This window comes from Nelusetta ayraudi, unplaced genomic scaffold, assembly GCF_046127955.1.
Source record: "Nelusetta ayraudi isolate G7.1 ecotype Tasmania unplaced genomic scaffold, CSIRO-AGI_Nayr_v1 ptg000013l, whole genome shotgun sequence".
Classification (NCBI taxonomy): domain Eukaryota; kingdom Metazoa; phylum Chordata; class Actinopteri; order Tetraodontiformes; family Monacanthidae; genus Nelusetta; species Nelusetta ayraudi.
The window spans coordinates 4,391,072-4,413,985 of NW_027466063.1; the positions used below are offsets into that span (position 1 = coordinate 4,391,072).

Consider the following 22,914-nt stretch of genomic DNA (forward strand, 5'->3'; position numbering starts at 1 on the left):
GTTAAAAAAAAAAAAAATCTGCAATTTTAGCAATTCAGTAACATTGGGGGAAAAAGCTCAACCTCTCTGTGTTGCTTAGTCCTGTTTACACGGAAGGAATCAGGAGCTTAAAATCACGTATCCATGTCTCTTCTCCCTTTTTAAGATGATGGAGGATGCAGATGAGGTACCAGTATGATTCCTGTCCATGACAGAGTTCTTCAGCCTCCTCCTCGATGTGTTTCTCTCCTTTCCTGCTGCTGCTCGCTAGACAACTTTCCAAAACTTGTCATGCCAATGAAACACAATAACTTTATTTCCATGCAGTGAGGTCGTGCAACAGCAAAGAAAAAACGTGTTTCCTCCTCTTACATGAAGCCAGTTGCCAGACACATGGCAGTGGACGTTCTGTTTCTTTCTGTTGTGAAGGTTTATTCGTGTTCCATACTGCTAATCGGGGATGTTTGAAACTAAACTGGGAAAGTCATTTAGAAATGGGAGCAGCCATGTAGAGGGACATCTTCAAAGTCAGAGGTTCTATATTGAATTTCTCCCCTCTAGTGGCTCCTGCCCCATCACACCGTGTGATTTTTTTTTTTCTTCATCTTTTTCAAAAAATCTGTCTTTGAAAAATTCCCAAAATGAATGAACAAAAATATAGTGTTGTATGTCAGAGGGTTTACATTTCCCAATTTCAGCGCTCATTGAAAAGCACCTTCTTGCAGTCTTTTCAAACAGGGTGCCTATTGCTTGGATTCTTGCTTGTGACTTTGCGCCTATTCTTGAACCAGTTTCTAACAAAAAGTCATGGGTTCTGTGGTTTGCTTATCGGATTTTGCTGTGGAAGTGTTCTGTATTAAGCCATTTCTGATCTCCCGCTTCACGTGAGTCTTTCGGGGAATACCTTTCCAAAACCTTCCTAAGTTTCTTTCTTTTTTTTCTTTTTTCCCTCCCAGGTGTACGACATCCAGGGGAACCTGCAGGATGGAAGCCAGGTGGTGGTCTCCATTATATTTGAGAACAAGTGTGACAGCTTCCTCAAGTCCATGGAGTTCAATGTCCTGGACTCTCTGAACTCCAAGCTGCAGAGGCCGGAGGGCTCGGGTCCACATGACGGCCTCACTGTCCCCTTCCAACTGCCCCCTGGTCAGTCATTGCCTGCACATCGCACACCTGTCATGGACAATAACAAAACGAGACTTGCTTAATAGTGAATGATTTCCCCCTTTTTTTGTCTCCGTGTTTACTGTGTGGTTATTACGCTGCTGTTAACAAAACATTTTTTCTCTCAGGGGTGTCCAATGAGGCGCGCTTTGTCTTCACTGTACAGAGCATCGTGATGCAGCAGAAACTGAAGGGAACGCTCACTTTCATAGTAAAGGTCAGTCAGTAAAAGCAGAAACGCACGCAGTCATGAATTTATGATTCATGATTTTAGCGATTTAAACTTTTCTGCATGTCAAACGGGAACCTTTTTTTTGTTTCCTCATAGATTTGTTCTTGTTATCAGTCTCACTGTGTCTTTATACCTGCTTTAGTGGTAGCATTTGGGTGGTGTTTTCTTGTGAAGTTTCACTTTAGTAACTTTCCCCTTCACCCAGATCCCACTGCACTTTTTTTTTTGGAATGAGTGAAGTGCAGCGTGACTTTATTGATTCTCTGGACTTGTTGTCGTGCCTCCACAGAACGAGGACTCTTCAACTCATGAGAAACTGGACTTCAAACTGCACTTTACCTGCACCTCCTACCTAATCACTACTCCATGCTACAGGTTGGTGTGCGGTGTCATTTAATGTCGTTGTGATGTAGCGGTTTTCATATTTTGTGTTGTTTAAAGAACACTGGTAGACGTCTGATTGAACGTCTTGATTATTATATTTTATGTGAAAAACTTGGACCTGTTGATTAATGATGATGCCTTAATCTTGGGGTTTGGAGTCTCCACTTCCTGTTGCCTCTTTTTGCTCTGTCTTGTTTCTGATCGGAGTAACTGGAATCTGACCTCCTGTCATTGTTTTTTTTTTCTCTGTCAGTGATGCTTTTGCGAAGCTGCTGGAGTCGGGCGACCTGAAGGGCAGTTCAGTCAGACTGGAGGGTGTCGACATGCCCTTCCACCACCTACTGGCCAGGATCTGCTTCCACCACCATTTCTCTGGTACAAGACGCACACATGGCTTTTCTTTCTTCTTAATTGTGTTCCTCTTGGCGTTCTTGGTGTGGTTCCGACACGGTCCTGTTTTCATGTTCGAAATCAAAGGAGAAAAAGTAAAAGAAAACACACACACGTCCTGCCGTTCACTGCTCAAAGCTTTTGTCAGAGAACAAAATCCCACATGGTTGAAGGTTTTTCACACACAGACAATGTTTGTCATGGATTTATCACCATCATTACGGTGCATGAAAGCTAGTATTTTATGTTTCTGGGACTTTAAGTGAAGGCATGTGTGTGTGATTTGGCCAACTCCGACCGTGTGTCATAAACAGCCATGTTTATGACAAACCTCTGCTGCTGCCCTCACCCTCTGGAACTCACTCCCAACCTACATCTGTGACTGTACTGACTTACCACCAAACGCATCTTTTCCCGACTGCTTTTAACGTTTAATTACTGTTATGTTACTTATTAACTACAATTGTTAATCACCTCCTTGTTTTCTCTAATTTTACTCCACATCCTTGATTTATTTGTTGGGATATTTTCAAGTATTTCAGCTGCCAATTTTATTCTGATGTGTTTTTTAACCTTTTCTTTGTCTTTGAGGACTTTGAAAAGCGCTCTATGAATAAAATGTATTATTACGATGTCAGGCGGAGCCCTGTCTGAAAAAGTCTAACGTGCTGCCGACCCTTGTCTGTCTCTCAGTGGTCGAGAGGATCGACTCCTGTGCCTCCATGTACAGCAGGTCCATCCAGGGTCACCACGTCTGTCTGCTGGTCAAGACCGTGAGTGAAGCGATCGATCCCCCCCCCCCCCCCCCCCTCCTCTCATCCTCGGTGATAAAGCTGAAAACCAGGCAGTCTAACACTGCTCTTATCTCTCACCTGCAGTCCGGTCAGACGGTGTCCATCGATGCCAAGTGTGACGAGCCGACGCTGCTGGGGAACGTGCTGGACGAGATCAAGCAGACCTTCTCCCAGTGCTGATTGTGTCCCACAGCCCCCAGGGTGCCCGTGACCCCTCCGTGACCTCCTCCTCCCTTGCCCCCCTATGCTGAAACACAACATAATCATGTTACGAAGAAGAAGAAAAACACTGCGGCTGGCACTTTTCAGTATCGCACTATTTATTAGTCCTTAGATCTGCCAGATTCCCCCTGTGACCCCACCTCCTTCAGCGTCCAGCACTCTGTCGCTCCTCCGTGACACTTCTCTCTCTCCCTCTCTCTCTGTCACTCTCACTCATTCTCTCCTCTCATTTTTTTTTTTTTTTTTTTACAGACTCACTGCTTGTTCGTCCTTTCCTCCGTACAAATCCTTTTATTTTTTACTCCCTGGTTTGTACACCTCGATTCCTCCCCGACTCTTGACTCTGTACTGATCCTCTGTCAGCAGATGCTCTCGGTGCACCCGCCTGCCCTCCACTTTGTCAGCAGTGTGTGACAGTCTCGTAATGTAATATTGACAACTGGACTTTTGCTGTTAATGGTTGAGTTATGTTTTTACTGTTTTTGAGGGTTTTTTTGTTGTCTTTGTTTGTTCCTGTTTGTCACTTTCCTTTTCTTTCTTTCTGTTCTTTCCTCTCTTTTTTTTTCAAACCCGTCTGCGCCTTTTGTCTCACCGTCTTTGTTTTGCTCACCTCGACATCGGTGTGCATGCTGCTCAAATGTAAACTTCGCAGGACCGACTCTCTTCGGACGGGTCGGCTAAAAGACAAACAAACAAACAGAAAAAAAATAGACTGGAACTCAGCCAGCGCTGACGTGGTGTCTGGAGAAGACCAGACACTTGGCAACGGAAGTGAAAGTAGTGCGGAGAAGAAACCAAAGCGACATGTTGAGGCGTTGGCTTTAAACTTCCAGGAACAGGTGATTTCTGTGTAGACCAACCAGAGGTTTTTGCTCTGTGCCTTTGACGGGGTAGTCTGACCTCCTCCAGAACATCAGCAGTCTCAAAGAGCCCGGCCTCTGCAGTAGATCCACTGACCTACACCCTTCCCCACCCCCACCCCCGAAAACAACTGTGCCAAGCTGCAGTTTGTACCCCGCAAGAGCCTCCGACTTGTCAGTTCTGTTTCCATTCAATAAAAAGTAATCTGAGAGCCGAGGTGTAAAACTAGACTACATGAGATGCGCACAACATGATTTAATATCATCCCAGCAGTGCAACTGTCAGACGGTTTGGTTCGATGTAGAAAAGATAATACACATGTATAAGATATATAATTGTGATAATTTCTCTCATATAAAATGTCAGGCCCCTTTTTTGTGCTAAGTGGTCAAATGAACGACCGTTCATTCTGTCAGAAAGCACTGCCGGCTTGTGTCTTGGTAAAGGATGACAATGTTACGTCACCATCCCCCCTTTTTTTAGTCAAACCAGCTGGGGATCAAGTTGCTGAAGTTGTTCTCTCCGTAAGGGGAGACCGGCGAGTGGTTTTAAGTTCCCTTTCAAGTCAGTATTGGGCAACGTGGCGTCCATTGTAATCACGCGTCCACTCTTTCCTGAGCAGGACGCAGTCGTTTCTCTCTCTCTGTGTAAAAACCCTCCTGCCTGTTCTACCTTTGCATCAGAGTAGCTGCACCTCAGATTTAGATCCAGCAGCCGTGCACCCAGATATACCCGGATTGTTTTTTTTTTCTTCCCCTCCTTGCCTTGCTACTATTTTGTTTATTGGCATGAAGAAGCCAAATGACCATCTTTGGTCATGGGTGCTTTTGTTTTGTTGTTCATGTCTGATGTCACCAACTCCCCCGGTTCACTACGACTCCACCCTGTAGTAGCAAGACAAAACTGACTCGGTAGCGATTGTGGTCACATTCACTGGCGAGGCCCTCTTCACTTCATCTGTTCACTTTGTAGATAAAAATAAATACTAAATATGTGTTACCTGGAGATAAAGTCAGCCATTCCATGGAATCTTCTGTCCAGCAGTAGAATCTTAAGTACCAAGATGATCAGCTTTGTTTTAGGAATGTCAAACAAATTGTGTATCTACTCTCTGGTCCTGGAAACGATGAATCTGAAACAAAAACATAATATCATTGCCTCAATTCTGATTGTTTTATATTCATATTTGATTCAATTTGTGTATTGCATGAGTAGGAATGTTCACTTTCATTTTTTCCTATTTTGTTCTATTAACATGCATTGAAAAAAACAAACTTGTCATTCCATTTTTTTTTTTTTTTTTTTTTTTTACAAAGTTTACTTGTCTTTTTGATGGCATTGTGTTTTTATCTGTTCTAAGTTCAGACAATTTGAACAAAAAAACAAGTGATATCTTTGAATGTTTTAAATTATTAAACACTGGGGAATGAAGGGGTTCAGTTTGGTGATCGTGACACTGAGGGCACGGTGCTCTGAATGAAAGGTTGAGTAGAAGAGGTCAAATAAAGCAGTGTACTGAGGGGCAACACACTCTGTCTTAATTCTCTATCAGTTCGGTTAGAGTGACTTTTTTTGGCCGCATATGGCTTGTGACATTTAAAAAAAAAAAAAGATCTCTCACGTGACTCAATTTCTAAAGGTTGTGTCTTTATTTCTCCATATTCATAAAGCTGTAAAATGTTTCAAAGGGGGGAAAACAAATTATCTTGTCCCTTTTAAATTCTTCCCAGAATAAAAATAAATAAATAAAAACGCTATAAGTGGTTGTCATGCTGTTTTTTTGTTGTTTTTTTGTGAAATCAGAATATCCACATATATTTAAATACGATTTGTTTTGATGTATGATCACTGAAAAAAGGATGTATCGCTGGTGTGCAAAGTTGGGGACTGGCTTGATGAAAAATTTTGCATACAGAAAAAAAAAAAAAAAAAAATTCTAAGGCAAAAAGTCTGAAAGTTTATCTTCTCGAACAACACCTTCGCTGACGTCAAGGCAACGACCCACATGAGGTTTCCCTTATTGGATTTTCAAAATATACTCCCCAGTTCTCGCTTCATGTTGAGAATATTGACAACGCTCCAAGCCATTTTTTAAAAAATCTTGTTTTAGATAAATTAATAGTATTATTGTGAGTGGCATGTTGGTTATTCCCTTACTGTGTAATTTGTCCGTTATGATGTATGCCGACGCGAGAGCGGAAGCAGATTTTTTTTTAAACTTTCTTTTTCTTTTCTTTTCTTTTTTTTTTCTTTCTTTTTTTAATACAAATTGACTTTATTTATTTTTGCTTGTGTTGCATAGATCTGAAACCAAAGTCATGTTGCGTCGAGTAAAATTGATATGTGGAAAACATGGAAAATGCCATTATTCTGAAAAGTGTGACCGCCCGGTGGATAATGTATCAAACTTGATGTCAGCGGGTTTGGATGGTCGTTAATAATCTGAGGCTCTCTGGCAGCCTGGCTGGGTCTGTTCACAACAACAGAGGAAGCTGCGGCGGCTCGGACCAAATAAACCCCACTCGCGACTATTCTGAAACCGTCTTTCGGTACTTTATTGGCCGGAAAGTAACGTGAAAACGACTTAAAGCCACTTTCCCCAGCCCTTTTGCGAGCGAGTTCGCCCCATTTTATTTGTATTTACCCTCTCTCTTCGCCGCCGCAGCCGTGGTGGGGTTGTTGCTGGTGTATTTTAGGCACAGCCAACTGCTGGTGGAATATGGCTCAGCATGGACATCATGTAGCCAGTTCCCAAAAAGCATTGATGCTGGAGATGAAGAGTCTCCAGGACGAGCCGGTGGAAGGGTTCAAGATAACTTTGGTCAACGAGTCGGACATGTACAACTGGGAAGTGGCGATTTTCGGACCCCCGAATACGCACTACGAGGGTGGTTATTTTAAGGTGAGTGGCTAACGTGAAGCTAGCAGTGGGGTCTTTTGTTCTTCAGCTGTTTTCTTTTGTTTTTACAAGATGAAGCGACCGTGTCTGTGTGTTTGTTGTCAACGCTGCTGCGTCCACAACATCAGAGCTTATCTTGTGAAGAACGCCCGTTCACTCTTGACAATTGCGAAGGCTGAGTGAAGCTAACTAGCAGCGGCTCGCCCCCCAAGCACTCAGTCTTTGTTCAACTTCAAAACAGCTCCGCTCAGCCTCGCTTCAAGACACACCAAGTGATGGAAGCTCGCTCACGATAGAAATGTTTTGCCCCCCCTCCCGAAATCATTTCCTCGTGTGGAAACATATAATTCGAGACGGCCGACAGTACCAGAAGCACTGCAAGTGTTCGCATCAAACAAAAGCTTGTTAGCATTACCGCGCCGAGCTGTAACATGTCTCTTGATTAGCTCAAACTCCCTTGTTGGTGTCAGTGCCAATATTTCCTTCCGTGTTATTATCACAAATTAGTAACCCGAGGGAAATCATTTGTGATTTATTTGTCTGATTTAGCCACAGTATATGGCATAGAAGAGCGATTCGTCATAAACGTTAGTCTTGTTTTTTGTTTTTCTGCTTACAATCTTTTCCTCTGAGTTGTACTTCCTGTCCTAAAAACAAAGTTACGTCCGTCTTCTTTACAGACATTTTGTACCTCTTTTTTTTTTTTTTTTTAGTTTAGTTTTGTGATTATCAATAGAGATAGCGTCGCCTTTACGCTAATACCAACAAGACTGTTTGGGAAACTGTTTTCTCTTGACGACTAACTCCTGTTGGCTTGTTTGGAGTAGACCCTACTGTCGGCTCTGGATGTCTTTTCGTGGAACCGTTACTGTGACCTTTGACCTGTTTACTACTAGGTTCTACTGTACCGTCCTGGGAGGTGGGACTTCTTTCCGTTAGTGTTTTCTGCCTGAATGTCCGTGAGAGTGATTTTCTTTTTAATTGGGCTGGTCAAATCAGGCAAGAACCAATCACTGTAGGAAAAAGCAACGAGAACTCGACCACATTTACCAAAACAAAGCTTTAGTCATGGGCCTTCAATAGATCTGCATAATAAAGAAAACACGTGTGATATGGGCCCTGTAGTGGCACGCAGAAGCAGCCACTTAAACCTCCCAACATTGGGAAGGCCTCCTGACATTTTCATGATAAAGCTCCTTAAGTTTCTTCTCCTTGTCTCCTTAAGCAAAGTTTCATTTCAGTTGCCCCCCTGGTATTTGCAGTGTTGTATGTGTTCTCTTTATGTTTATCCTTCACTGGCTACAATGAGATTCCAGTGCCTGAAAAAGTTCGTTTTGCCTCAGGTCTGGTCCTGTGAACACAAGCAGAGCCGGGCCGCCGCAGACAACGCTCAGTGCATCTGTGTGGGTGCTGCTGCTGTGTACAGGATTCCTTTGTGGGGCCAGGAATGCACAGCCTGGCTGTGAAATCCGCAGCATGGTTGTGACTCATTGTTCTGCGCTAGTTTCCATCCAACCCGTTTGCCGTATTGTGACAAAAAAAGGGGGAGGAATTAACAGAACCACGCCCACCCAAGACCAGGTAACCCAAAAGCAAACACGCAGATACAACACCTGTTCCTCAAAAAAAAAAAAAAAAAAATGTCTGATGAAAGCTGGCTGAGTCAGGTATTTATCATGCATGGGTGTTAGATTAGTCAAGAAGAAGTCACGACTAACGTCTTGTTTACATGGGTAGGGTGACCAAGCCTGCAACAGTTGCTAGGACTTGTGTTTCTGTGAGAGGCCTCCGACAAGTCAAACATGCAAACTGTACTTTCCAGGAGGCCCTGAACAGGCTTGGCCCATATGCGTTTTACCTTACATGGCTTTCCCTTACTGCAGCTTTTAAGCTGTGGTTCAGGTTTTCTATGTCTAGCCTTAGTTCTATAGCGACTCCGGAAGAAAATATGTAATTCTCAAAGTTCTGCCTTTTGTTGAAGGACAATTTGATTTAGCTCGATTCTCTTTCCAAAAGTTGTTCAAGTCCAACACTAAGAAACTGGAAGGACTTATAGAAGTCCAGAAACTGTGTGTACCCTACGGCATGTCAGTTCATGTCTGGCCCATTTGAACTTATCCTGTCGTGTTTCGTTTCACGCACCAGAACAGCAGGGAAAGGCTCCGTCCTCTGTTCACAGGCATGAGATCATTTGGTTGCATTTCACAGCAAATAGTGCTGAGCAACAGAAACCATGCAGTGGGAGATGTGGGCAGTGCCAAACTAGTTCACTGGCCACATTTGGAGTGTTGCGGTGTAACAAACTAGCAGCTGTCCTTAAAACATCATCAACGTTTTGGACGTACAAGTGTCCTGATGGTACTCGGCGAAAACTTGGAAAAGGTTAGTCGGTCTTTAGCATATTTTGCCGAGCAGCTGCTTGGTTTGGTTCCCTGTCTCATAGCTCCTTGAGGCCATATGATTCAACACAATTTGTAGCAACTCTTGTGTTGCAACTGCACTTGAGGTGCATGGAAGAGGACCCGGTCTGACTCGCAAGACTTGGCAGGACCGAGAGCGTCCGCGTCATCAGAGTCATGTTTCGCCTCCTGCTGCTCTGTGTCGCACAGAAATGAGAGCAGGGAAAAGGAAAGAGTCCAGAGCAGGAGCAGAAGCAGGCACGGGTTGTCGTCCCGCAGAGGTGCCCCCTCTGAAAGGAGAGCCTGCTGTTAATAGAGAAGGGAGTTTGAGGCCCCAGCAGACAGTTTTAACTGTCCCCTCAAGGCTCCGGCCATGTGTTCTTTCTCAGCTCCTTCCTGTATGGGCCAACAGTGTGATAATCACATTGATCCAGAGCTGCTGGAGCCACCCTGGTCACTCAAGAACGCCTTTCATAATTCAAACTCGGTGTTGAAGAAAGCGGCCGAAAGAAAGGAGCGAAAATGAGATGTTTTCATTCTACAGTCGGGCCAAATGTACTGAAAAGATGGTGGCGTAGGCAAAGCAGACAGTTTAGCGTGGCAACGTGTACTTGGCGAAAAGATTTATTGAGAGGGTTTGGCCGAATGGAATTGAACAGAGCAAGTTGTAATGACACCCTGCCTTGGCACGACGACAGCGAGGACAGACTCCAACCAACCGCAGCGACCCTGAGTGCAAGCCAAAGCAGATATAGAAAATGAATGAATGAATGAATGAAGTTGTAATTACTCAGCTCGTATTGAAAGAGAGAGTTGTTGTTGCTACGGTAAACAGGGAAAGAAAGACACAATCAAGCGGTGCACTATCTTTGTCTTATTGTTGATTCTAGTACCCCCTTTGGATAAAAATAGTAGTGACGGTTTCTTTTGGCGTCCGCATGCCCTTCCAGCAGCAGTTCATGCAGTTGTTTTGGAAGTGAGTGAGAAGCGGACTCGAGGGTGTGTTTATACCTGACAGTGAAAAATGAATGATGGTTGTATAAAGTTAGTGAAGCAACGCAAACTGGCAGCAGCCCGTTGAGAGAGCAAAGTTACTACAACACGTTTGGAACAGTTTAAAACCTCAACGTTGAGTCTGTATGGAACGTCGTTAGCGTCACAGTTAGTAGACTTGGTGTGTCATTGTGATTTCCTTAAGGCTGAGGCTAAAGTTATTAGCATGCATCCATGGGAAAAGTACACCAGGTTCTCTCATTTTGGTAAAAAACCATTAGCAGGACAGGGTTCAGGATGCAATGCACTCCTGTAAAGAAATGTCACGTCTGAACTTTATGCAGCAAACTTGCTGTGCACCTGAGGGAAACGGACGTGGCGAGTTTTCTCCTGGAAATGATGACAACCTCTCAAACAGAGGTATCAAGTGGAGGCCGTGAAGCTCTGAAGCAGCAAATAAACTTGTCAGAATGTAGATGGTCCACCGCTGCGCTTCGACTTGCTATATTGTTTTGTCTTTGTCTCATGGCATAGTGAAAACACAGTTGTGTTTTATTAACATAACAAAGCTGTTGCTTAATTTTGCCCCAAATTAAAACCGCCTCCACATGTAAACCTCCGTCATGCTTTGTTCGGTTGTTCTTTGTATGAGACTCGCACCATCCCGTGCGGTTAGTAAACAGTCTTGTGCATTAGACGTTTGGCTTATTTTTTTCTCCACCAAATCTCAAGTTGCATCTTTATCCAATGCAACACAAAAAAATAATAATTCAGAAGTCGGTCGTTTGAACGCCGTCGTATTCTTCTTCTTATTTTTTGTGTTTACTGAACGGGGCAGAGGTCTCATGATAAGTACTAGTGTGTGTGTGTGTGTGTGTGTGTGTGTGTGTGTGTGTGTGTGTGTGTGTGTGTGTGTGTGTGTGTGTGTGTGTGTGTGTGTGTGAGACGGCTCTCAGTGTGTGGTGTGCGGCTGGTCTGGTGATAAGGCAGAGAGGTGCATGCTGGGAGAACTCCACGATGCTGTTCAGGGTCTTTGCATTGACCTGCTTTGCTTCAGGCACGCAGCCCGAGCGGGTCGGGGGTGGAGGTGTTGCTTGGTTGGTTGGGTGTGTCGTCTCTTGTTTCCTGTTGAATTTGATTTTTAAATTTTTTTTTGTCAAGACACTATTTTAGTTCCCTTTCTAGAGTAGGGTTGTTGTTTTTTTTTTTTTACCAAAAGCCAATCTGAATTTGAATCCTGTGTGCTTTGGTAACCAGGTCACCCTGTTATTTATTTACTACTAATTAATGAATTTCTTTATTTTTTGAGCTAACTGAATCACCCTCTGACTGTGGATGCTGTTAATTCTGTGCCCAATCCAATTACGAGGCTCAACATGCAAGTCAGCACGAGGGCGTCGCTGCAGCAGAGCAGAGGCAGACTTGCACTCCTCGTTCACTCTCTCTCTCTCTCTCTCTCTCTCTCTCTCTCTCTCTCTCTCTCTCTCTCTCTCTCTCTCTCTCTGTGTCTGTCTATGTCAACCTTCCTTTTTGTGTACATACATTTGCATTTGTGGGCATTGCGAAAACAAGGATTTGAGAGCCGCGGGGGCAAAGCTGCGTTGTGAAACTGTGCCCCCCCCACCCCACCCCCCCCCACACACACACACACCTCCTTACAGGGATCAACGCTCATACTTAATGCATATCCCTGCTTTTCTACTTTACCCTTTGGGTTGCGTTCAGTCTTGCAGGATTGTGGTTAATGAAGCAATATAATATTGCTGCAGCCACAGAATACAGAACACTTGAGCTGAATTGAATGTTACTTTGATAACTTTGTGTGGTGTTTTATCAGTTAAAAATATGTGCTTAAAGTATTGTTTGATAATAAGAATAATAATGAATTTTATTTGTAAGGCAACAGTTAAAAGATACTCACAGAAAAGAGTGAGTAATAAAAAAAAAATAAAAACAAAAATCAAAGGAAACAGCAGCTGCTGACTTTTGGCTATGGATATTTTTTGGACTTTTTCCAACTGCTCTTACTACTATTACCACCACCACTACTACCACCACCACCACCACTACTACCACCACCACCACCACCACTACTACCACTACTACCACCACCACTACTACTACTACTACCACCACCACCACCACCACCACCACCACCACTACTACCACCACCACTACTACTACTACTACCACCACCACCACCACCACTACTACCACTACTACCACCACCACTACTACTACTACTACCACCACCACCACCACCACCACTACTACTACTATTCCTACCACCACCACCACTACCACTACTACTACCACCACTACTACTACTATTCCTACCACCACCACCACTACCACTACTACTACCACCACCACCACCACTACTACTACTACTACTACTACCACCACTACTACTACTACTACCACCACTACCACCACTACTACTACTACTACCACCACTACTACTACTACTACTACCACCACCACTACCATCACTACTACTACTACTACTACTTTCACCTCAATTCAAGTGTACACCAAAGTTAGGCTGTCCTGAGGTTCACTCATCGACCTCACTGGCTTGCTGATGATTTGGGGTCCAGGAATGACGCTGCATTCAAACATTCAGCAGCTGGACATGATGTAGTGGCACCAAGGGGGGAGATTTTCCCAAACACACACACACACACACACACACACAGACACGCACGCACGCACGCACGCAGAGTGGGATTTTCTCTGCCAGGTTCTCTGAGACTGATCGCGACACTTTTTGGAAGGCGCAGTTTTTCCGATCTCACACTACGGCCCCTTTCCATCCCTTCACCCTCCTCCCCCTGGCCTGGCCTGGCCTGGCCTGGCCTGGCTTGGCTGCTGTGCTTTCCGCCGGTGCCAGGCTGCAACTGTGCTGAACACACTGTCAGTGTGACCCCTGACCTCTGGAGAGCTGCCGGCTGGCTCGCTGTCACCAACACCCTGGGATTCTCTGTTTCCGCCCTTCTCTCCAGACCGTGTCACTCTTTCCTCTGCAGCCTCATTTGGTCCAATGTGAACGTGTTTGTTCAGCTCTTTCTTAAGTATAAACGTATACATTTATATATATATATATATATGCGGCAGATGTTGCTGCACGTTTCTCTTTCAGCCTTTCTGTGCCAAGCCGATGCGTTCCCGCTCCGCCCGCCACCCCCCCACCCGTGTCAAACGCATTGTTGCAAACCAGGAATAAGAGCAGAAACGTTAAGCTTCCACAATCCCTTTTTTATTCCCCCCCGTCCTCATCCCCCCCGTCGCCCCCCTCACCACCACGTTATCGTGAGCCTGCTCCTGTGCAACCCCCACGCCAACCAGCCGTCCATTCACTGCGCCGTGGCGACGACCAGCTGACCGTGCCGAATGTGTGTGTGTGTGTGTGTGTGTGTGTGTGTGTGTGTGTGTGTGTGTGTGTGTGTGTGTGTGTGTGTGTGTGTGTGTGTGTGTGTGTGTCACCCCCCTGCCCCCCTTGCACTGCATCCCTTATGGAATGAAAGGAGGGGTCCTTTACACATAGCAGGGTGTGTACAGTGTGTGTGTGTGTGGGGGGGGGGGGGGGTATGAAGAGGACAGGAGTGTGAGTGAGCAGTGGATTGTCTTGTGCCCACAGTGACAGCTGGGGAGGACGACCCCCCCCCCCCCCCCGCACACACACACTGTCAGGCACACACTCCCACCAATACATTATCTTTATACCAAGCACCACCACCACCACCACCACTACTACTACCCCCCCGCCAGCTGAATGCACTGGAAGCCCCCCCTGCCCCCACCTCCATATCATGTTTCACAGCAGCACTGTCATTAGCTCCTCCGTGTCCACGTGACCCCTCGGCAACTGCCCCCCCCCCCCCCCCCCCACTGGTTTCTCACGCCGTGCTCGTGGATCGATCGTGGATTGTGTGCAAACCTATTTGCCGATTTGCAAACCTCCTGTTTTACTTTTTTATTTCTTTGCTTCTGGGTCGGCGGACTGGGATATTGAGGCAGGAAACCTTCATGACAAAAATGTTAGCGGACTTTTACTGGCGTTGTGTTGCGAAGTAACTCGAAGCAGAAGTTCAACGAGCGGTCTTCCGTTCTGTTCTCTGTGGCGCTAAATGTTGTGCCAAGCGTTCTTCTTCTTCCGCCTTCAGGGAGTAAACCTGCGGCGCCACACCAGGCTGGGCATAGGTACTGCAGTCTAGCCAGCGTATCCGTTTAAACAGGGATTTTTTTTTTCCGATTGCGGTTTCGAAAATGTGCGGTTTCAAAAAAATCAGTCTGCATGTAAGCAGACCCTTAGTTCCACATGAGGCAATTGGCTCCATTCTAATGAATGTGCAGTGCAGATTGTTTTTTCCTCATTAGCAGCTGCTTGATTATCTCTGGCACAAAGATTTATATGAAACGAGAAGAAACTGTTTACTGTGTGTGTGTGTGTGTGTGTGTGTGTGTGTGTGTGTGTGTGTGTGTGTGTGTGTGTGTGTGTGTGTGTGTGTGTGTGTGTGTGTGTGTGTGTGTTGAAGTTAATAAATGAATACAAACAAAAATGCAAAAAAAACTAAAACTTGATCATCATCTCGCGCTCTCTCTCTCTCTCTCTCTCTCTCCCTCCCCCCCCCCCGACCCCACCAGGCTCAGATCAGCTTTCCAGTCGACTATCCTTACTCGCCGCCGGCCTTCCGCTTCCTCACCAAGATGTGGCACCCAAACATTTATGAGGTGACTCCGCAACACAGCAGTACACGCAGCTTCTTGGAGGCTCTGCAAGTCACCAGATTGAGGATAAAATCCCTCGGCATCAGTTTGTAATGACAGTGTGTGTCTGTGTGTGTCCTCAGAATGGAGAGGTGTGCATCTCCATCCTGCACCCACCGGTGGACGACCCACAGAGCGGAGAGCTGCCTTCAGAGAGGTGGAACCCCACGCAGAACGTCAGGTACGTTGAATTAATACCAAACACATCGAGCAGCTGACGGCGAAAAGCTTGCGTTTAAAGCGCCATGACCCACTACTGCACCAAATCACAGGCTCAACGTCTGCAGGTGGCAAACCGAGCCATACGTTCCCCAACCGGGTTTTCTCTCCCCCAATCAGAATGTAGGTTTTCTGTGTTGTTTCCTGCCTCCAAGGCGACCAGGCCTGCCCTGCGGTCGGTGTGACAGCCCAACATGCAAAGGCTTGAAAATTCCAGCAATTTCCTTCCTTTTGGATTCCCCCCCCGAGCGTGTTATTGTGCGCCGGTGGAGCTGGAAGGGCCTGCTGCTCTGAAACATCTGAGGCGTGAAAGTGGACGGCAACTGATTTTAGACTTTTCAAAGTAAAACTGTGGCCTCGAATAAAGTTACCAGTTATTTAAAGTCATTGGTCAATTTGGTAATGGCTGGATTTCCTTGTGTTGGATTACTGTCATTTTTCATTGCACACATGTGTCACAGGCGTGCGGCGTACGGAGAGATGTTATTTTTCATGCCTTAACGTGTTTCAACGGAGCGTCGCTTTCAGAAGGTCACACAGAGACGGCGTGATGTGTTCTTATCAGCCAGTGTTACGGTCGAGGTGGCGCGTTAAGTTATGAAAACTGACTCCAACTATCTCTCTGCACACGTCTCTGTGACGAATGACAAATCCAATAATAATCTAATTATAAACCAAGACGCAGTGAATCCCAGAAACGGTCCCGCTGTCAGTGTAGACCGTTCATTTGAAAGTGGCTGGAAATTCCAAACATTTGCATGTTGAATGAATAAATAAATAAAACCGACACGTTTGAAATTCCATACTTTAGGAAAATAGGAGAGAAGCTCATAACGGACCTGAATTCAAAGTACTGTTCTAAACCGCTCTCATGTAACGAGCCTCCGGTTGACTGACAGCTCCTCCACCTTCACCACCTCCCCGACGCTCCTCTCTTTCTTTCTTTCCTCCCCTTTGTCCTCTGCTCTCACCCCCCTCCCCGCCTCCACTCATCTCGTCTTACGACCTCACCCGCCTGTCCCCTGCCCCCCCCCGCCTTCCTGTTTTTCCCTCCTCGGGTGTGTTTTTAATCCTCCCTCACTCGCTCCCTCCCTCTGTCTCCCCCCCTCAGGACCATCCTGCTCAGCGTCATCTCGCTGCTGAACGAACCCAACACCTTCTCCCCGGCCAACGTGGACGCGTCGGTCATGTACCGCAGGTGGCGGGAGAGCAAAGGCAGCGACGTGGAGTACATCGAGGTCATCAGGTGAGCACCAGACAGACCCACACACGGCCGCACGACCTGCTGTCCCGTGCGCCTCGCATTCTTCTTTCATTTAAAATTTTATTGATTTTTAAGGAACATCCAAACGAAAATGAACGGGGAAAAAAAAACGTGAAAACAAATATTAAGTGAGTCCAAATAATAGCAAATCTGATCGCGGCCCAGGACCACATGACCCATGGACCGCTACCGGTCTGCGGCCCAGGGGTTGGGACCGCTGCCCTAACAGACGCATAGCAGGAGACAGGGGGAACCGTTGAACCATGGACCGTTCACTCAGGAAATCCACGACTTGGAGCCACTAATGTTCTCGTGCCCTCTCTCTCTGCGACTCGCAGGAAGCAGGTGCAGGACACCAAGCTGGACGCGGAGCGGGACGGCGTCAAGGTGCCCACCACGCTGGACGAGTACTGCGTGCGCAGCCACGTGCCGCCCACCGACGACGGCTCCAACCTGCTGTACGACGACTACTACGACGACGAGGAGCTGGAGGACGACGACGACGATGACGACGAGTACGACAACGACGACTGCTGCCGCGACGACGACGACTCGGGCAACGAGGACTCCTGACCACACCCTCCATATCCCACACTGGCCCCGCCCCCTCACACACACACACGCACGCACGCACGCACACACACACACACACACACTGAACCCGAACGCCTCCGTGAAAAGCAAAAGCCACGGTTTTGTTGGTTCTAGGATCGTTTTCTCCGTTTCCCGTCTCGGCGGAGGTTGTGCGCGCCGCGTGCACAAGCGGCACAGACTGCAGCGAGGGTCCCACTGAGCCGAGGGGCCTCCACCCCTCTCCCACCATGCATCCCATCCAGGAGGGCAGCCGTCTGACGGCCCGGGCTTCCTGCGGAGACCTCCACCGAGTTACATGTGTGTGCATGTGTGCATGTGTGCGTGCGTGTGCGTGTGTGTGTGTGTTTTGAAAAGATGAGCCATTTCCGTCTCCGAGCTGTGTGCATGTGTGCGTGTGCGACCTCTGGTGCAAGCCCCCATCATCCACCCCCTCTGCCCTGTTATTCTGTTCTCCAGGCTTGTCGCCGCCCTAAACGGGAAGCATTTTCCAAAAACCACTCAGTCTGATATTTGTGCCTTCCCTCGCTCGTGAACGCAGCACACCTGACCGCCAGCCAGCCAGCCAGCCACCAGAAGCCGACGTCGACGCAATCAGCACATCGCAGCCTAAATGGCGCCCCCCGCTGGTGGCAAAAGTTCCTACTGAATCGCAGCAACAGCACCTGTCAGACAGGCGTTGGGGCGGTAGGAGGATCCCAGCAGCTGAGCTCCCAACAGTGGAATGTAGAACAGAGTCGTCACGTCGTTGCTGACGTGCGTCCGCCGCTGTACCTTCAACACAACCTATGCAGTCGCTGCTCCAATCTCCTACTCCTGCTTTTTCTTTTTCCTGTTCAGTTTTTTTCCCCCTCGCACTCGTGGGATTGAAGTGGGGAGGTGGGGGGGGGGGGTTGGGGGGGGGCGTTTTCCAACAGTTCACACCAGCTCTGCAAGTCCCCCCCCCTCCCCTTACGACCAGCCCCACCCGCCAGGACACTCTGGGGACGATGGACGACTTGTAGTTTTCTTTTTTTGTGTGGGTGAGAGTGTGTTTTCTTTTTTTGCCTGCTTGTCTGTTATTTTTGTCGATCTAACTTTGACTTTTGTCCGGTCGCCCACCTTATTGTGCCCTCCTCTGTGAATGTCCGACTGGGCTGAGGGGACGAGCAGTTTTCAAACCGATGGGGGGGGGCGCTCGGCAGCGTCGTGTGAACATTAAAGATTTTTTATTCACCCTCAGTGAGATGTGCTGGAGAAATGGCTCGGGGAGGGGCGGGGGGTCGACCGTTTGAGCATGAACAGGAAACTGTGATTCTTCTTCGCTAGCATGCTGTTATGATGACTTTGTGGTTTAATAGATCTGCTATGGAAGTGGGTCGGGTTGGTGTGGACTGGGCTGAGGGTTGTCTTTTCTCCCGGGGGGGGGGGGGAGGTTTAAAAAAATATATTTTTTTTTTCCTTTTTTTGTAATTTGTTCTTGACGTAATCCTTTTGTTTCCACTTTGCGTTTGCGAGCCGCATTGTGTTCTATCCCACATGTATTAAAAAGTGCGACGAGTATTGTTGACCCGGTGCTTTGCAAACTCCACGATTGGGAAGGTTACGCCACGTTTCGCGCTACGTTACTATGAAATGGTGGAAAGGACTGTTATCATGAAATGATTGACGTTGTTGTTGTTGTTGTTTTTAATTGAAAAGCCCCGAGTCGGCTCAGAGCTGAGTGGCCAGCAGTGACTCAGCGATGGACTGATGGCAGATCCCTCCCTCTCTGTGATCACATTGTCCTGGGCGAATGGGCTTTTAGTCTTCTTCTTCTTCTTTTTTTTTTCTTTTTTTTTTTTGTTGAACTACTGTTTTGTTTTTTGGTGCATCTGAACTCCCCTCACCCCCCCCCCCCCCTTCCTGCTTCTTCTGAGTCTTGATTTAGAAACATCCCTTGTGGGTGCGGGAGGGGGGGGACAGCCGCTGTACACAACTACTATGAACCTCAGGAAAGAAAATGAATAAATACCATCAACCCCCTCCTCCCCCAACCTCCAAGAAATCCTTTTCCAACAGCGTCGCCCTTGACCCCTGGGAGTTTCCCCCCTTGTTTTTGTTTTTTTGTTTGTTTGTTGGTTGTTTTTTTAGCTTCAGAGGACTGTTTACAATCTCTACCTTGATATGCACATGTGGATATTTTATGATCACTTGATGCGTTGTTTTTCTTTTTCCTTGTTTATATTTCATTTTTTCTTATGCTTTGTAAATCTATTTAAGACCTGAAAATAAAGATCTTTATTAGACGTTGTCTGTTCTTTTTTTCCCCTAGATGTGACTTTTGAAGTTTTGTGTTGTGTAGGAATATATCTCATCAGCTCTTATTGTGTGTTCTCTTATAGCCACTGAAACGGTGTGGGTGAAAGTTGGGGGCGGGGGGGCTAACTCAGTGCTAGAGCTGAGAGGTAAGACTGGTCTCTTACTTTCCACTTCAAATATTAAAACTGCAGCTAATGTGCACAAAAGGCAGATGATGAGACGCGTACACTGTATGTTGGGAAAGATGTACCTCTAGGGGGCAGCAGCAACTTGTTTTTTTTTTTGTTGCGCGTGAGGCATCCGAGATCGTCAATACCTCGAAGAATCACACATATCGACATAACGTAGCGAACTTTTTTTCAGTGATCTCAGAGGTCTGTTTTGTTTTTTTTTTAAATAGTGTTTGCTGCATCTTTTGTCCAGCTGGGGCGCCACCATTCATTTAGATATACATTGAACACAAATATGTATATATATATATATATATATATATATATATATATATATATACATATATATATATATATATACATATATATATATATATTTATATATATAGGTGCTTTATTTCACACATCTTTCATGACATCGCAGGACTAGGTCTGGTATTATTTCTTTAACCCTCCCCCCTCACCCCCAAACAGGGGGGTGACACACACACACACACACACACACACACACACACACACACTTCTGTGTGTCTGTAGACGACCAGTATAGCTCACAAGATGCTCCTGCCCATGACTTATTAGGTCTGTTATCTGCACTTTATTAATTCTCCCCGGCCAAATTGACCCATCTATAAAAGCTGCATGTAAACTGCTAGCGTGAAATGAAAGCCATCAATCTGAGGAACGGCTCATCTGATGGGGGGGAAAAAAATAAATATATATATCGCACACTGTCGTTTCAGACCTCAGTAGGATCTCTGCAATCCGTTTACCCACAGCATCCCCCGTCCCTTCCAGCAGTTACTGGAAATCTTCCACTTCAGAGACGGGCGAGCGGGCGGCTGCGCTGTCTTCACAGCTGAGTGCTTCGAATTTGCTCCCTGTGGCGACAGATTTGACCTTTTACCCTTGACGCGACTCACCAAAATGTCAGAACAGGATACTTGCGTGTTCTCTCCGTGTGAGTACTTTCATGTTCCTCACATGCCGCATTTTTTCCAATCCCCCCTGCATCAACGCTACAGGATATGCACCCAACCTGTTGATGATGATTGTGATGACAAATACTTTAATCATCCACAAAGATCAGAATGAAATATCCAGGATCTCAAATTATCTAAAAAAAAAAAAAAAAAATCATCCTGAAAATTAGACATATATATGAAAATGCAAGATCTTTATAGTCATTTTGCTAGCGCAACAAAATTTTGATGAGCCTCTCGACTTACACACAGAGAGAAATATGCAAGTTTTTGTTTTTATAGAAATATAGCACACATAAGTAAGTTTAAAAAAACAAATATAAAATATACAAAACACATGTAAAAGATAGAGAAAAGATTAGGCAATAGAAAAAAGAAATAAGATTAAAGGACTTTGGAAAAGTTGTTTCACAAGGCCGCAGTAGGTGGGCAGAGGTTGTAGACGAAGTCTCACTGCTGTGAGAACAAAGGATGGTAAACCAGGTGTGACCACCGGAAAGTCGTCCGCGCTCCCTTGGTGACTCAACCCGGTTGGGGTGCCTTTTTTCGTGCACCGGACTCCCCGACTAATGAGCCAACCTGTGAACTGTGAGAGAGTGGAGAGGTGAAGACGTGAGATGAGCGCAGAGGAGAAGGAGGAGGGGGGTTCACATGTCAGCGTATCACACGTCTCCAAGGCAACAAAAGTTGTGAGGCAAGGTTGGCAGGGAGGGAGGATTGAACGGATGGCAACAACACAAAGATGGGGGTAAAAATGGATCCTGTGATAATTTTTTCCTCGAGCAGTGGAACCACCAGGCAGGTGGTCGGAGGGGTCAGTGGCCACCCTGATACGTTTCCATGTTTTCTTCCTGTACAGACAACACTCAGTCTGTATGTTGTATGTTTGTCTTTTTACAGGAGCAATTGACAAAATAAATAAATAAAAATAAATAAACCCTTTGACCACTAGATGTTTAGCTTATCCACCAAAACAAACTGGCTCCCTGCACATCCTCAGCCACTTCCAGCCAGGTGAGAACTGGACCTTCACATATAATTTGACCATTCGGTAGCATTTTTCTTCTATAACAGACATACATATTTTAGATGTTATCTTTGTGCCTTTACATTTTTCGACGGTAGCCTCCGCATTCCTCAGAAGGTCACCTGGGTGGTGGTGTTGTGTGACGTGTTTAGATCAGCTGGTATCACGGATGGGGAAAAAAAACAGAACACATTGGTAGTGAGAGGATGTCCTCTGTGGTATTCTTTTCAGCATTTATTTGGCTTTTAAATTGAAAAATAAGATATCAGCCTGAGTTACATTTGGTATCGACTGATGATTGTCTCCACACCACCTGTGTATTGACACAGCATCACGAGTGCGCCGCTGGCTCGGCCAGTAAACAAGACAATCAAGGCTGTGTGATGCCACTTTCTACTGTCCAGGCCGTAGTGACACTAATTCTGCTGATGAGTCACGTGTTCATCCCAATTTGATTTCAAACAAGACAGTTTCAAACCACGCAAGTAACGCCACGCAGCTCTCACGCCTGTGACGTCGCTGCGAGCGGAGTGCAAAATATAAATCTTTTTTCCCCCTCACTTTTCAAACCTGCGGGCTCGCAGTTTCACTCTACCTCCTGCTGAGCTTTAGAGCAGCGTCCTGTTCAGCCTCGATGCCTCCGTTCTGTGTACGCCGCCAACTCTTCCCCCTCCTCCGTCTTCCAGGAAGTCGATGGAACATCAGGAGGGAAGGCGCGTGTATGTGTATGTGTATGTGTATGTGTCTGTGTGTGTGTGTGCGTGCGTGTGCATGTGGCCACAGCGGTGGAGCAGGTCGTACACCCTTTTTTCCTCCATTCACACTCACAAACACTGTCCCCCGCTCCCCTGAAGTGTCGGCACATCTGTCCACAGCTCAATCCGGCAGCCGACTAATCTTCACTCCTGTACTTTTGGGTCGGCAACAGCTTGGGTTCTGGAGCGAGATCAGGATCCGACCCTGTAATGGGAGGAGAACAGACGGGTTAACCTTTGCACAGCCCGTCGCCTGTCTTTGTCAGCGCACGGAGGTTCACTCCGGGCCAAACTCATTATTTTGAAAAGGGTGCCGTGAGCAGTTTGACTTGGAGAGGGGTGAAATACAGATATTCCCCTTTAAATCAAGCCTTTCGCCCTGTTTGTATTTCTTCCAGACCGTTGAATGGAATCGCTGATTAGTCGTGGGCAAAGCTCAAACAGTCACTGTTTACAAATAGATTTTTCTGCTGATTTTTCTGTCCTGGTGAGAAAGAGGCAGGGCATAAAGGCCTGAAAGTGCCAAAAAAACAAAAAA

At 46.3% G+C, this 22,914-nt stretch overlaps 2 protein-coding genes across 7 annotated transcripts in view; both read left to right on the plus strand.

Moving 5' to 3' along the window:
• ap3d1 (adaptor related protein complex 3 subunit delta 1) overlaps positions 1–5,552 on the plus strand; it is a 22,069-nt gene extending 16,517 nt beyond the window's left edge. For 4 of the 6 annotated variants that reach the window (XM_076022964.1, XM_076022965.1, XM_076022963.1 and 1 more), the window contains 7 exons: positions 146–166; positions 936–1,125; positions 1,272–1,360; positions 1,665–1,750; positions 2,013–2,134; positions 2,843–2,922; positions 3,028–5,552. In XM_076022964.1, coding sequence (XP_075879079.1) covers positions 146–166; positions 936–1,125; positions 1,272–1,360; positions 1,665–1,750; positions 2,013–2,134; positions 2,843–2,922; positions 3,028–3,123 — 684 coding nt within the window. In that variant the 3' untranslated portion in view covers positions 3,124–5,552. The remainder of the gene's footprint in view (positions 1–145; positions 167–935; positions 1,126–1,271; positions 1,361–1,664; positions 1,751–2,012; positions 2,135–2,842; positions 2,923–3,027) is intronic. The other 2 variants (XM_076022966.1, XM_076022968.1) reach the window with 1 other exon arrangement.
• Positions 5,553–6,451: 899 nt separating this feature from the next.
• On the plus strand, positions 6,452–19,428 carry LOC142886054 (ubiquitin-conjugating enzyme E2 R1-like). The gene is made up of 6 exons (XM_076022977.1): positions 6,452–6,928; positions 14,965–15,051; positions 15,171–15,268; positions 16,418–16,552; positions 16,909–18,000; positions 18,041–19,428. Exons 1-5 carry the CDS (start codon positions 6,746–6,748, stop codon positions 17,141–17,143), a joined length of 738 nt encoding a protein of 245 aa, XP_075879092.1. The 5' UTR covers positions 6,452–6,745; the 3' UTR covers positions 17,144–18,000; positions 18,041–19,428.
• Positions 19,429–22,914: the final 3,486 nt, after the last annotated feature.

Excerpts from the sequence above, each read along its gene's own strand:
- LOC142886054 (XM_076022977.1), top strand. The coding sequence starts at position 6,746 with ATGGCTCAGCATGGACATCATGTAGCCAGTTCCCAAAAAGCATTGATG. Across the intron at positions 15,269-16,417 it reads AACCCCACGCAGAACGTCAG|GACCATCCTGCTCAGCGTCA; the intron begins GTACGTTGAATT and ends TCCCCCCCTCAG. Across the intron at positions 16,553-16,908 it reads GAGTACATCGAGGTCATCAG|GAAGCAGGTGCAGGACACCA; the intron begins GTGAGCACCAGA and ends TGCGACTCGCAG.